At 38.5% G+C, this 15,431-nt stretch overlaps 1 protein-coding gene across 8 annotated transcripts in view; it reads left to right on the forward strand.

The window, feature by feature from the left end:
• The window catches only part of Depdc5 (DEP domain containing 5, GATOR1 subcomplex subunit), a 134,850-nt gene that overhangs the window by 68,769 nt on the left and 50,650 nt on the right, over positions 1–15,431 (forward strand). For 5 of the 8 annotated variants that reach the window (XM_048798292.1, XM_048798285.1, XM_048798289.1 and 2 more), the window contains 5 exons: positions 935–1,118; positions 1,675–1,835; positions 12,416–12,533; positions 13,053–13,220; positions 14,020–14,239. In XM_048798292.1, coding sequence (XP_048654249.1) covers positions 935–1,118; positions 1,675–1,835; positions 12,416–12,533; positions 13,053–13,220; positions 14,020–14,239 — 851 coding nt within the window. The remainder of the gene's footprint in view (positions 1–934; positions 1,119–1,674; positions 1,836–12,415; positions 12,534–13,052; positions 13,221–14,019; positions 14,240–15,431) is intronic. The other 3 variants (XM_048798286.1, XM_048798291.1, XM_048798290.1) reach the window with 1 other exon arrangement.

The raw sequence follows: 15,431 nt of genomic DNA on the forward strand, positions 1-15,431 counted from the left end.
CCAAAAAAAAAAAAAAAAAAAAAAAAACCAAATCCTTGGGAAACAAACCACATCCAAACCAAAGCACCACTTAATTACTTCCCCTCAGTGATTCTCAAATGGGCAGTATCAGGGAACTTGTAGCACTATCTGCAGACATTTCTGGGTTTCACCACTAGAGGGAGCCAGTGGCACCTAGTGTATAGTGTTCAGTGATGCTGCGTAACACTCTACAATGCTGAGGATAGCCCTCCTCAGCCCAGAATTAGCTGTTTGAAGTGTCAATGTTTCCAAGATTGAGAAATCTTGCTTTAACTGAAGAGCAGACAATTCCAGACAGACCCATGTGGTTGGCCCACTCTGCTTATTGCAGCTTTTTTTTCTGGATTGTCTAACTCTGTCTCTTAAAGTTCCAGCCTCAAAACTTTCCCAGACATCCTCCCTTATATTTTTCTCCTGCCCTTTTGGATCTTTTGCAGTTCTCAAAAGTATAACTTATTTCTGTGACTGTATGCTGTTTTGCTGTCAAATCAGGCTCAGCTGTCTTCCTTTCCCACTTAGCCACTCTGCAGTCCTCCAGAGGGGCTCCAGCCTGAGCCTCTCATCTGCTCTCAGAAAATTGATTTGCTTGGACATGTAATCCTGCCTGCCCTGCAGTAACCTCACTGGTATTGTGGCTGTAGCTCATGTTCAGCAGAAAATATAATATATCAGCTGCGAATCCCACTTGCATGATGGGATTGGAGAAGCATGTGCACTGCATTGTCTAACAAAATCTGTTTCTCTCTTTTCTCTTTCTCCCTCCCCCACCCTTTCCTCTTCTCCTTCCCTATCCTGGCAATTTTATTACCTTTTACAATGAACTGTTTTCTCACCCTTGTTCCCTCTCCTTCCCCCATATCCCAAACCTGCCATGGTGACCACACATACCTTTTTACCCTGTTATGCGAGGCAGTTCTGACACTGTCTGCTCCCCCTGTAGTGCCAGGCTTCTGTTGCACAGTTGGAGTGGACTGGAAGTCTCTCACTACTCCGGCATGCCTCCCCCTCACCACCGACTACTTCCCCGACCGCCAGGGCCTGCAGAATGACTATACGGAAGGCTGCTATGATCTCCTGCCGGAAGCAGACATGGACAGGTTGGTTCAGAAAAAGGTATTCAGAGTCCTTGGAGTATAACTAAGTGACTCAGTGGTAGAGTGCTTGCCTAGCACACACAGGTCCTGGGTTCAATGTCTAGCATGATTAAAAAAAAAAAAAGCTCAGCTTTGTTTATGAGGGTTCTGATTATGTACAAACAAATGCATCATAATATTGAACTTTTAAATCTGTATTCTTTTATATTTAGGAGATTTTGTGATGCAAGAACTGTTCATTTCTTTCAAGTTCTGTTGACATTAACAATTTCTCCTCTTTGATTTCAAATTTTCTTTTGCAATTATTTTGGGCACACTAAATCTCTTCTTCTTTTCTAAGGTTACTCATTTGGGCATTGATTATTACTTGCCTTCTTTTTCCATGCCTTTGAACTTATCATTTCTCCCAGACTGATTTACAAATTGATAATTTTATGAAATGCCATATAATGGTTGTCTGGGATGAAGTAAAGGACTTCACACTATGAACTCTTAAGTGTCACTTCCCAAGGCCAAACACATATATCCATGTGCACAATCATCTGTTTTTTTTTTTTAGGAGGGATGAAGATGGTGTGCAGATGACAGCCCAACAGGTGTTTGAAGAGTTCATTTGCCAGCGCCTCATGCAGGGTTACCAAATCATAGTGCAGCCCAAGGCACAGAAACCCAACCCTGCTGTTCCACCCCCATTGAGCAGTAGCCCACTCTATAGTCGAGGTGAGTGCACTCCTTTTTTCTTTTCAACTAAGTTTGTAGGAGTTGTTTTTCATGATGGTAGGGAACAAATACATTTAGGAATTATTTTCAGCACAAAGTTTTTCTTTGTCACTTTTACTTTGAGTAATAGTTACATTAAGTGCAAATGTATCTTAAACATTTTCTTTATACTCTCCATTTTAAAAAATATTTTGTTTTAATTAGTTTAATTAGTTATACATGACAGTAGAATGCATTTATGCATTTTGATATACATTTGATATACATTTGATATATAGATTGTATATAATTTCTCATTTTTCTGAGTGTACATGTTATGGGATCATATTGGTCATGTAGTCACATATATACATATAGTTTCATTTGTCTGTTTCATTTTACTATCTTTCCTATTCCCACATCCCCTCCCCTTCCTTCCCATCACTTCCCTCTACCTAATCTAAGGTAACACTATTCTTCCGTAGTGTCCCCTGCCTTATTGTGATTTAGCATCTGCATATTAGAGAAAACATTCGGCCTTTGGTTTTGTGGGATTGGCTTATTTCGCTTAGTGTGATATTCTCCAACTCCAATCATTTACTGGCAAATGCCATAATTTTACTCTTCTTTAAAGCTGACTAATATTCCAATGAGTATATATACCACCTTTTTTTATGCATTCATCTCTTGAGGGACACCTAGGTTGGTTCCATAGTCTAGCTATTGTGAATTGAGCTGCTATAATCATCGATGTGAATGTGTCACTATAATATGCTCATTTTAAGTCCTTTGGGTATAAACCAAGGAGTGGAATAGCTGGGTCAAATGGTGGTCTCATTCCCAGGTTTCTGAGGAATCTTCATACTGCTTTCTGTATTGGCTGCACCATTTTGCAGTCCCACCAACAATGTATGAGTGTACTTTTTTCACTGCATCTTCACCAACATTTATTGTTGCCTGTATTCTTTTTTTTTTTAAAGAGAGAGAGAGAGAGAGAGAATATTTTTTAATTCACAACATCTTTGTTTGTATGTGGTGCTGAGGATCGAACCCGGGTCGCACGCATGCCAGGTGAGCGTGCTACCACTTGAGCCACAGCCCCAGCCCCTTGCCTGTATTCTTTATGATTGCCGTTCTGACTGGAGTGAGATGAAATCTTAGAGTAGTTTTGATTTGCATTTCTCTAATTGCTAGAGATGTTGAACACTTTTTCATATATTTGTTGATCAATTGTGTTTCTTCATCTGTGAAGTGTCTGTTCAGTTCTTAGCCCATTTATTGATTGGGTTATTTGTTGTTTTGGTGTTAAGATTTTTGAATTATTTATATATTTTAGAGATTAATGCTTTATTGGAGGTGCATGTGGTAAAGATTTTCTCCCAATCTGTAGGCTGTCTCCTCACATTATTATTTCCTTTGCTGAGAAGAAACTTTTTAATTTGAATCTATCCCATTTATTGATTCTTGATAAGAGTCTTGTTAAGGAAGTCAGATCCTAGTTTGACATGGTGAAGATTTGGGCCTATTTTTTCTTCTATTAGGCACAGGGTCTCTGTTCTGTGCCTAAGTCTTTGATCCACTTTGAGTTGATTTTTGTGCAGGGTGAGAGAGAGAGGTTTTATTTCATTTTGCTACATATGGATTTCCAGTTTTACCAGCACCATTTGTTGAGTAGGCTATCTTTTCTCCAGTGAATATTTTTGGCACCCTTGTTTGGTATGAGATAACTGTATTTATGTAGGTTTGTCTCTGTGTCCTCTCTTCTGTACCATTGGTTTACAAGTCTGTTTTGTTGTCAATACCATGCTGTTTTTGTTACTGTAGGTTTGTAGTATTGTTTAAGGTCTGGTATTGTGATGCCTCCTGCTTCACTCTTCTTGCTAAGGATGCTTTAGCTATTCTGGTCTCTTATTTTTCCAAATAAATTTCATGATTGCTTTTTCTGTTTCTATGAAGAATGTCATTGGGTTTTTAATAGAAATTGCATTAAATCTGTATAACGCTTTTGGTAGTATGGCCTTTTTGACAATGTTAATTCTGCCTATCCAGGAGCATGGGAGATCTTTCCATCTTCTGAGGTTTTCTTCAGTTTCTTTCCTTAGTGTTCTATAGTTTTCTTTTAAAATATTTATTTATTTATTTATTTTTTTTAGTTTTCGGCAGGCACAACATCTTTGTTTGTATGTGGTGCTGAGGATCGAACCCGGGCCACACGCATGCCAGGCGAGCGCGCTACCGCTTGAGCCACATCCCCAGCCCTATAGTTTTCATTATAGAGGTGTTTCACCTCTTTTGTTAGAATGATTCCCAGGATTTTTTTTGGGGGGGGGGCTATTATGAATGGAATAGTTTCCTAATTTTTCTTTCAGTGGATTCATTGCTGATGTATAGGAATGTGTTTGATTTATGGGTGTTGATTTTATATCCTGCTACTTTACTGAATTCATTTATTAGTTCTAGAAGTTTTCTGGTGGAATTTTTTGGATCTTCTAGATAGAAAATCATGTTGTTAGCAAATAGTGATAGTTTGAGTTCTTTTTTACCTATTTGTATCCCTTTAATTTCCTTTATCTGTCTAATTGTTCTGGCTAGAGTTTCAAGGATGATGTTGAATAGAAGTGGTAAAAGAGGACATCCTTGTCTTTTTCCAGTTTTTAGTGGGAATGCGTTCAATTTCTCTCCATTTAGAATGATGCTGGCTTGGGGTTCAGCATATATAGCTTTTACAGTGTTGAAGTATGTTCCTACTAAGTCTTCCAAGTGATTTGAACATGAAGGTGTGCTGTATTTTTTCAAATGCTTTTTCTGCATCTATTGAGATGATCATATGATTCTTCTTTTTACATCTATTAATATGATGAATTACGTTTATTGATTTCTGTATGTTGAACCAACCCTGCATCCCTGGGATGAATCCTACTTGATAGTGGTGCACTATCTTTTTAATATGTTTTTGTATGCAATTTGCCAGAATTTATTGAGAATTTTTGCATCTATGTTCATCAGGGATATTGGTCTGAAGTTTTCTTTCCTTGATGTGTCTTTGTCTGGTTTTGGTATCAGGATGATGTTAGCCTCATAGAATGAGTTTAGAAGGATTCCCTTCTTTTCTATTTCTTGGAATACTTTGAGGAGTATTGGTGTTAATTTTTTTTTGAGAGTCTTATAGAACTCGGCTGAGAATCCATCTGGACCTGGGCTTTTCTTTGTTGGTAGGCTTTTGATGGCGTTTTCTTTTCATTAATTGAAATTGATCTGTTTAAATCATGTATGACCTCCTCATTCAGTTTGGGTAGGCTTTATGTCTCTAGAAATTTTTCAATGTCTTCAATATTTTCTATTTTATTAGTATAAATTTTCAAAAATAGTTTCTAATTATCTTCTGTATTTCAGACGTGTCCATTGTGCTATTTCCTTCTTCATCTTGTATTTTAGTAATTTGAGTTTTCTCGCTTTTTCTCTTCATTAGCATGGCCAGGGGTTTATCTATTTTATTTGTTTTTTGAAAGAACCAACTTTTGTTTTGTCAGTTTTTTGAATTGTTTCATTTTGTTTCAATTTCATTAATTTCAGTTCTGATTTTAATTATTTCCTGTCTTCTACTGCTTTTGGTATTGATTTATTCTTCTTTTTCTAGGGCTTTGAGATGTAGTGTTAGGTCATTTATTTTTTGACTTTTTATTCTTTTAATGAATGCACTCAATGCAATAAACTTTCCTCTTAGTACTGCCTTCATAGTGTCCCAGAGATTTTGATATGTTGTAGCAGAGTTCTCATTTACCTCTAAGGATTTTTTAAAATTTTGCCCTTGATTTCTTCTAGTATCCATTCATCATTCAATAGTGTATTATTTAGTCTTCATTTGATACAGTAGCTTGTATTTTTAATTTTATCATTGATTTCTAATTTCATCCCATTATTGTCTAATTGAATGCAGGGTAGTATCTCTATTTTTTTTGTATTTGCTAAGAGTTGCTTTGTGGCATAAGATATGGTCTCTTTGGGAGAAGAAGCCATGTACTGTTGAGAAGACAATATATTTGCTCATTGATGAAAGAAATATTCTATATATGTCTGTTAAGTCTAAATTATTGATTATATTATTTAGTTCTGTAGTTTCCTCATTTAGTTTTTGTTTGGAAGATCTGTCCAGTAGTTAGAGAGGTGTCTTAAAGTCACCCAGTATCATTGTATTGTGGTCTATTTGACTATTGAAGTTGAGAAAGGTTTGTTTGATGTTCATAGATGCTCCATTGTTTGGGGCATAAATATTTATAATTGTTATGTCCTGCTTATATATACTTCCCTTAAGAAGTATGTGAAATGTCCTTCTTGTCATTTCTGATTAACTTTGGTTTGAAGTCTACTTTATCTGAAATGAGAATGGAAACCCTTGCTTGTTTACTCAATCTATATGAGTGATAAGTTTTTTCCTATCCTTTCACCTTCAGCCTGTGGATGTCTTTGCCCATGAGGTGAGTATCTTGAAGACAGCATATTGTTAGGTCTTGCTTTTTAATCCAGTCTGCCTCTCTGTCTTTTGATTGATGACTTTAGGCCATTAATATTCAAGGTTATTACTGAGATATGATTTGTATTCCCTGTCATTTTGATTTATTTCAGGTTTTTGATTTGTCCTAGTTTCTCATTTGGTTGAATGTCAATTTAGTGTAGATCCTCCCTTTGCTGGTTTTCACTTTTTTTTTTTTTTTTTAACTTCATCCTCATGGAATGTTTTGTTGAGTATGCTCTATAGGGTAGGCTTTCTAGTTGTGAATTCTTTTAATTTTTGTTATAATGGAATGTTTTAATTTCATCTTCAAATCTGAAACTTAATTTTGCTGGATATAAAATTCTTGGTTGGCATCTGTTTTCTTTCAGAGGTTGAAATATATTACTCTAGGGCCTCCTAGTTTTGAGGGTCTGGACTGACAAATCAGTTAAGATAGGAATTGGTTTTTTCCCTATATGTAATTTGATATTTTTTTTCTCTCACAGCCTCCAAGATTTTTATCTTTATTCTCTGTTAGTCATTTTCATTATAATATGTCTTAGTGTGGGTCTGCTGTAATTTTGTACATTTGGGGTCCTGTAGGCCTCTTGTATTTGATTTTCCATTCCAATCTTCAGATTTGGGAAATTTTCTGCTATTAAATCATTGAAAAGATTGTGCATTCCTTTGGTTTGTATCTCTGCTCCTTCATCTATTCTGATAACTCTTAAATTGGTCTTTTCATGTTATCCCCCCATAATTCTTGGATGTTCTGTTTATGTTTTTTTTTTTTTTTTTTTTTTTTTAACCATCTTTTCCACATGTTCAACTCTACTTTCAAGATTATATATTTTGTTTTCATTGTCTGAGGTTCTGTCTTCCAAGTGGTCTAATCTGTTGGTGATCCTTTTTCTATTGAATTTATAACTTGGTTTACTGATTCCTTTATTTTGAGGATTTCTGTTTGTTTTTTACACTATCTCTAACTCTTTATTGAAGTGGTTTTTTTACTTCACGTATCAATTTAACTGTATACAATCTAAACTCCTTCTTGGACATTTCTTCTACTGTGTTATCAGTGGCTTCTGTTGTTGAAGCATCTTGGTTTGTTTGGACGCTTTATTCCCTTGTTTTTTCATGTTGTTAGTGTGTTTTCCCATCTAAAACTATGGATCTAAGGCAGGATAAGTTCTACTCTGTAGACCTGTAGTGTTCCTGAAGGTTTCCAGTGCTTTACCTTTACTGGTAAGACCAATATCAACAGCACCCAGTGTACACAATATATAGCCTTAACCTAATAGCTCTCACTAAGGTGTCTACTGCTTTCTCACATTAAACCAAAATGATGAGTTCAGTAACTAACTATAGAATATTTATTAAAATGATTTACGATTTCAAATGGTGGATGAGAGAACAGAGGTGGTATAGTATGCAATATTTGCGAGGGAGGAAGAGAGAGGCTTGAAGTAAAAATTCACAGGAAGAGTGGAAGAAGAGCTGACAGAGATTGGCTATTGGTTAGAGAAAAGTTGGAAAATAAATCACAGAAAATAGAAGAGAGAGGAAGAATACGAACAAAGAGAAAAAATTGAAGACATAAGAATATAACAAAAATGCAAAACACCATTCATGTGTCATTGTCCTCCACACCTTAATGCATAAAAAACATCCTGTTCCAAATATGGTAGAGAGATTAGTGAATCAAAAAATAATATAAAATAAATCTTGCTGGCAAGTCAAACTGTCTCTGTTAGTGTTCAACAGTTTCTCAGTCCTGTCTCTGACGTCTCTTGGGATCACCAAACCCACATCAGCCCTCAAAAATCCAGTCTCTGTCCCACCGATCTGGGCTTCAGATACTTCAGGATTGGCCACGCTGTCCCAAGATCTCAGAGCTGCTCCTACTTTCAGAGAAACCACCAGGGATACACTCATGCAAAGGAGCAACCCTGAGATGCAGCAGCAAGACAAGGGCCACCAGCACTCTCAGCAGGAAGCTCCCAGGCTCTTCCAAACCTGCAGGCATCCCCACATTGGACCTGCAGGTCACAGCTGAGTCCCCAGACAGAGGCTGTTATGGTAGTAAACCTGTGGATACCTAGGCCCCAGGCCCTGGCTGGTGTTCCAAAATGGGTGTATCCACATGCAACCAAACCTGGAGTCTTTCCAAAGCAGTCCTCTAGGCTCTGGTAGCAGCGGTACTGGCAGTGGTTGTTGGTAGCAGGCAGTGGGTCAACAGTAGTGACGGCTGCAGCGGCAGCTGCAACTGCAGCTGTGGGGGCAGCGTCACCAGGTGATATCTGGGGGTCAGCAGCAGTGTAGGTTTCAGTTGCATCCAGGGCAGTGGTCTCTTCTGTGTCAGCAGCACCTGGAAAGAAGACCTCTAGGCGATCTTGGCTGGCATCAGTGGAATCAGAGGCAGCAGCAATGGTGGTAGCATTGCAGGTGGTAGTTGATTGACAGGAGACTTCTGGTTCAGCAGTTATACTCTCCTTTTAATGAAGAAGGTATGATCAAGCCTAGGAGTGGTATAGCCTAGCTTTGAGAATACCTAGGAATAGCAGGCAGCTGAGCTAATATTGAGCTGTTAAAGTATATAGTGAATTTTCTAAACCCAGAAATGGATATTTTTAGAAGAGTACATGTCACACTGCAGCTTCTGAGATGCTACTAAACCTCAAGTTTACGCTTGTTGTTTTTTCCTATCTTGGGTTCTTCTTTCTGTTCTTTAGTATTGAAGCTTAGTGACTTGAAGCAAGAATGGATCATTTCTGAGTGACAGAGGCTAAGAAGTGACAAAAAAGTTGGTAACACTAATTGAATAAGGGTCAGACTGTGGAGTTCTTCTAATCTAAGTCTAGCAGAAGGAATTAAGTATGAGTGTTTGGAATCATAAAGCAGTAATCACTTTCTGAAACAATCAATGAAGGTTTTTAGTTTCTTGCTTCTTCACTATTACTAATTAAATCTCCATTCCTCTAATTAGCCAGTGTCCAACATCAGATCATCTTTGGCTCCACTGATGCTCCTCTGGCTAGATAATCCAGAAGTGTGGAACTGTTAGTGGGGCTTAGTGGTCACTCAGTACAGGCTCTGCTGTTTGTAGGTGAAGCTTTGAACTCCCTCTGGCTTTTATGTGAAAGCTCCTTGTGACATTTACTGAATGCCTTCAATTCCTATTCCTACTGAATATTAATGTTTTTGAGTGCCAAGACTATTTTGGATTCATCTTTTTATTCTCTACACTGGAAATGACAGTGCCTGGAATACAGCTGTTTGGGTCAATAAATATGTGAATTCATTAATTTATTCATTCATTAATTTATTCATTTCATTCACTTATTCATTCAACAGTATTTTTGAAGCTTCTACTCTGAGGGGGGTTTTATAACCCAGTGGGGAAAAATAACCATTAGTTATTTGTTATTAGCAAGGGCCTGTGAGACTATCTAATTGGGGCCTGATCTGGTCTGAGGGTCACAGGGATAGCTTTAAGGAGGTGATGTTTGAGCTTAGACCTGATGTAGTACAGGGGTTATTAGAAGAAGTAGGTTTGGAGTGGAAGGTGGGAGCTGAAGGGAAGAACATGCCAGGCAGAGGGATTGATGTGTGCAAAGGGCTATCAGTAGAAGGCACCAAAAAGAAGGCTGGTGTGATGGAGCACAGGGAGTGAACTGGAGGTGCAGCCAGAGGTGTCAGGATATTCAGGCCTCACAGGACCCTGGGTAGGATTCTGTTCTCTAACTCATGAACAGTGGAATGAATTCACCTGTGTTATTGGCCCCATCTAGGCTGTCTACTTTCTGCTCTCTCAAATAGCTGGTTGATGTCCCTCATGGGTCTGTAATTCTCTTGTGTCCAGTGCTGATCCTGGCTGATTCATGGCTAGTTGACCAGAAGCTACTTGGCCTGGCTTTACACTTTCTGGTTATTTTCTCCTTTGATAAATTTAATCTCTTATTTCTATGAAAACAGAAATGGTTTCATTATTATTGTAATTACTAGAAACATTGCCATCATAGTGCTTGTGCTGCTCACTGTCACGGGTTTATTGATTATGAAAAGTGAGCTATGCTCTGTTCCAGTAGAGAATAGAACAGCATTGACCTTGCCCTTGAAAATTACAGAGTTTACTGGGGGGGGGCAGCCGTTAAATTAATAAGCCACAAATATATATTTAATCAGAGAGCTGTGCAGGATAAAAACAGGCATAACTGGGGTAATCTAATTTAGAATGAGGGTACCCTCTTAGATTCTCATGAACCTTACCCCATAACACTTTTTTCCTGGCAGCCCACAGGGTGTTTGTAGCATAAGTGCATGAATTCCTGAATGAGGCAAGTTCTCTTTCTAGTTGCAGAACATGAGACTGGTAGAGATTTGGTCCTTGAGATCATACAGCAGCCAAATGGAAGAGTTGAAGTATAACCATGGGTGTCCTGAGTCGAAGTCTAGCCTCTTTCTCATGTGAAGCTGGTTTGCCACTCTCTGTGCATCACCTGGGAATTTTCCCCATTCACAGTGAAGATCCTTTCAGCCTCTGCTATCCTCTTCTCCTGACCACTTCTCTGCTGCCTGCCATTATGTGGCTGTCTCAGAGTTGAATGATGGCATTGTTTTATTTCCAAATCAAGAGAATCTTGCCTTGGCTTTGTTGTTCTCAGGAGCTCAGGTTTTACTCTCTTGAATACTTCTTGTTGTCTGGATTCTTCATTGTTTCCCTTTTTGCTGTGTTTGGTTCAACAAAAAATTTTTTTGTTATTTTAGTTTTCTCAGTACAGGCAGTTGAACCAAGAGCCTTGTACATGCTGGGCAAGTATTCTACCTCTGAGTTACATCCCTGCCCTTAACTGATGTTTTAAATATCTATTCTGGCCATGGCACTTTATTTAGTACTACTGAAAATATGAGAATGAACATTTGACCTTGGCTTCCTGGTACTTTTATATTATTTTTAAATTTGAGTTTAATTAAATGAAGTTATTTTTTTGAGGTGGGGTCTCACATGTTGCCCAGGCTGGCTTTGAACTACTGTGCTCAGGCAGTCTTCTGGTGTCAGTCTCCCATGTAGCTGGGACTACAAGTGTGCAATGCTCCTTCTGGCTCCTTGTATCTTTTATAAAAGAATGTGAGAGTTGGGCGTGGTGACCCATGCCTACAGTCCCAGTTACTTGGGAGGCTGAGGCAGGAGAATTGCAGTTTGAGGTCAGCCTTGGCAACTTAGGGAGATCCTGTCTCAAAATAAAAATTAAAAAAAGATCTGGCAATATAGCTCAGTGGTAAAGCACCCCTGAGTTCAATCTCCAGTACATTAACCAAAAATAAATAAATAAATAAATAAATAAATAAAAAAAATAAAATAGAGAGAGAGAGAGGGAGAGAGAGAGAGAGGAAAAAGGATGTGAGACAAACAGACAAACACACTTATGTAGCTACTTACAATATATTTTTCAGACTGCTGGAGAAAGTAGCTTTTGGTGGTGACTTTAAATGTTTCAGTGGTGGCCCAGGATGAGAAGGCAGTATGAGCAGTGTGAAAGATGTTTGGAGGAGGAAAGTTGCAGCAAATAAATAAATAAATGTTTCAATGGTGGCCCAGAATGAGAAGGCAGTATAAGCAGTGTGAAAGATGTTTGGAGGAGGAAAGTTGCAGCAAATAAATAAATGGTCCTTTAAGACTAAAGCTTGGAGTATTAGAAATGAAAGTGAGTAAACTAGGTTGTCGGCCCCCTTGGGGTGAAGACTTGAGATGCGTGGGTAAAATGTAGTTCCATTTTGCTTCACAGCTGTCTCTTAGCCTGTTAACATTATTCCAGAACTTTCCCCCTTAGAGAATGAGGCATCAGCTCAGCATTTGACATCTAGGTGCTTTTAATACTGTGAGTTTCTAATCGGCTGCTGGTTGGTTTGGTAACAGAAAAATCTGCCAATTTCTGGACCTTTTTTTTTTTTAAACCAAGAACTGCCTTTTTCCATAAATCTCCCCCTTCAATGAAAGCATTGCCTCTTTTGTTTCTCCTTTTCTGTATGTATATGTATGAAAAGCAATTGCCTGTTGTAGGAATGAACCTCAGCCAGTTGGAGGAAGTCTTATTATTTTTCCTATTAGGCCTTGTGTCCCGAAATCGCCCTGAGGAGGAGGACCAGTATTGGTTGAGTATGGGCAGAACTTTCCACAAAGTGACACTGAAGGACAAGATGATCACAGTAACTCGATACCTTCCCAAGTGAGTTCTTGGATATTTAAAGTCTTTAGCTACTGTTCTGGATTATGTCTGCTTGCTAATTGTGTATAGTTCTTAGTTCAAACAAAGGAAGTTGAGTTGTTAGTCTTTTCTTTGTTTTAAAATAATCCTGAGATGATTTTAAGGTTATAGCTTACTTCCAAATTTGATTCAGCTTATGTTTAGCATGATTACTATTGAACCAATTAAAAATGAAGAATGTGAGGGAGCTGGGGATATAGCTCAGTTGGTAGAGTGCTTGCCTTGCATGCCCAAGGCCCTGGGTTCAATCCCTAGCACCGCAAAACAAAGAAACAAACAAACAAAGAAAGAATGTGAAGAGAGAATGGAAAATTTAAGATCTGGGAAATTTCCGTAACAGTCCCTTGGGATGAGATGAGTTGGCTGCTGTATTTGAGCGTTGGTTGCCAAGAATAGTGCTAAGTGCATTAGACAGAAAAGAGAGAGAAGAATTGGGAGGAATGATCGTTTGAATGTCTAGGCATGTTCTTTATTTTTCAGGTATCCTTATGAATCTGCCCAGATCCACTATACCTACAGCCTGTGTCCTTCACACTCAGACTCAGAGTTTGTTTCCTGTTGGGTGGAATTCTCTCATGAGCGGCTAGAGGAGTACAAGTGGAATTACTTAGATCAGTATATTTGTTCTGCGGGCTCTGAGGATTTCAGGTCTGAGAGTGTCTTTTCATCATTGCTGCTTGGGTGTACTCATACTTTAATGTTTCTGTCTTTTTTCTGATGACAAAATGGTAGCTGTTATGTCTTTCAGAAATAAATGGAAGAATAAAAGTACATCTGCATGGGTTGAAAAATAGTTATGAGGTGGATAGGGAGATGGTTACACAACAATATGGATGCACCTGTCACTGATTTATATACTCAAAATTGGTTGAAGTGGTACATTTTATTATGTGTAGTTTACTACAATTAAAAAACAACAACAACAACAAAAAATAAAAACAAAAAAACCAACAACAATACTGGGAGCTGGGATATAGCTCAGTTGGCAGAGTGCTTGCCTCGCATGCACATGGCCCTGGGTTCAATCCCTAGCACCACCACCAAAATTACTGGTTTCAGTGGTGATGTGCCCTTTGGTGCAAGTGTCAGTGCAGATCATGTTCTTAATATTTTCTTGACTACCTGGCTGGTTGGTAGCTTTGTGCTATCTCATGTTTAATTTTTTATTTTTATGTACAATTTATGATAATGATGATGCAAAACTACAACTTTGTTGGGCCTGGGTGCACATAATTGTTTTGACTTCTTTGGGATTAAAATAATACTGAGTTTTGTAGTCTTCCTTTTGAGCTTGTGTCTGAAATGAAACCATGCGCTGTATCATCAGATGACAGCACACCTGTGGGGAGGTGGAACCTTGCACACCAATCAGAGAGAGATCACTTGGAGCACTTTGAGTATCTAATTTTTCTTACCACTACTTTGTGTTTTCCTTGATCCTCTGTAGCTTAATTGAATCTCTGAAGTTCTGGAGGACCCGCTTCCTGCTTTTGCCGGCCTGTGTCACTGCCACCAAGCGCATCACAGAGGGGGAGGTCCACTGTGACATCTATGGGGATAGACCCCGTGCTGATGAGGATGAGTGGCAGCTCCTGGATGGCTTTATCCGCTTTGTGGAGGGTTTGAACCGGATCCGCAGGCGGCATCGCTCAGATCGCATGATGCGGGTGAGGGCTCCTGGGGTTCCTTAGGGACTGTACCTAGTATGGTATACAGGATCTGTCACCTCCTATCTCTCAGGAGCCTCCCATTGGCTAGTTTTTTTTTTTTTTTTTTTAAGCCTCATAGCTGTCTAATGTTTATTTTTAATCCCAAACTGTGTTGTTATCCATTGTAGGGTGAAGAAGGGGGGTTATAGGGTACAGACAATGATTGGGCAATGTCCCATGACTGGAGCTGTTCTCCTGAGGATATAGAGCCTTTATCTACTCTCCAAGTGGCCCAGTTTTGAAACAGCTGCCTGTGTGATGTGGTGGTGAATACAGACGTTTAGGAGGTTAACAGAAACAGTCTTTTCTTACTCTGATGTCACTTTAAGAGTTTTTAGCACCCTTGTTTCTTCATTTCAATCACACACTGTTACCCAATGGGAAAACTGAGGCTACTGTTATGGGCTATATCTGAGGCACTTTGCCAATAAAGGGCAGATCTAGGATTCAACTGTTTTGTTTTGTTTAAATTAACATACAATATAATTGACCTGGCTGTGTGTGTGTGTGTGTGTGTGTGTATGTATGTATGTTGGGGGGGCATACACACTTGCACACAATCTATGAATTTTAACAAATGTATAGATTCAGGCAGCCACCACCATGATCAGCTATAGAATAATTTCATCACTTAAAAAATGCTCCATTATGCTACTGTTTTTAGTCATATTCTCCTGCCTCCCTATCCCCTAGCAACCACTGGCCTGTTGACCATCATGATTCTTTTATCTTTTCTAAATATCACAAAAATGGAATTATATAATATGAAACCTTTTGAGACTGCCTTCTTTCAGTTAGCATTATGCTTTGGGATTTATCCAAATTGTTCTAAGAATCAGTAGTTCATTCTTTTTAATTGCTTGGTAGTGTTCCATCATCATGTTTTTATTTTTATTTTTTTTAACCCAAAACAAAAGTTCTTTAATCTTCCTTCTACATCAGCTGCCTTTTGTATGCAGCCTCACTTATGATTAGGAACATTTTTAGGAGATCTTCTATACTGGGAAGAGCTTTGGTTTTGAATTGAGGCAGCTGAAGTTTGAATTTCATCTCCAGTGCAATTTGGAATAAATTACTTAACCTTTCTGAGCCTCAGTTTCTTCTGTCATTTCCGAACACGAAGAATCAGTATTCCTCTACTGTGTTAGTT

The sequence above is a fragment of the Marmota marmota genome, unplaced genomic scaffold (assembly GCF_001458135.2).
Source record: "Marmota marmota marmota unplaced genomic scaffold, marMar, whole genome shotgun sequence".
Taxonomy (NCBI): Eukaryota; Metazoa; Chordata; class Mammalia; order Rodentia; family Sciuridae; genus Marmota; species Marmota marmota.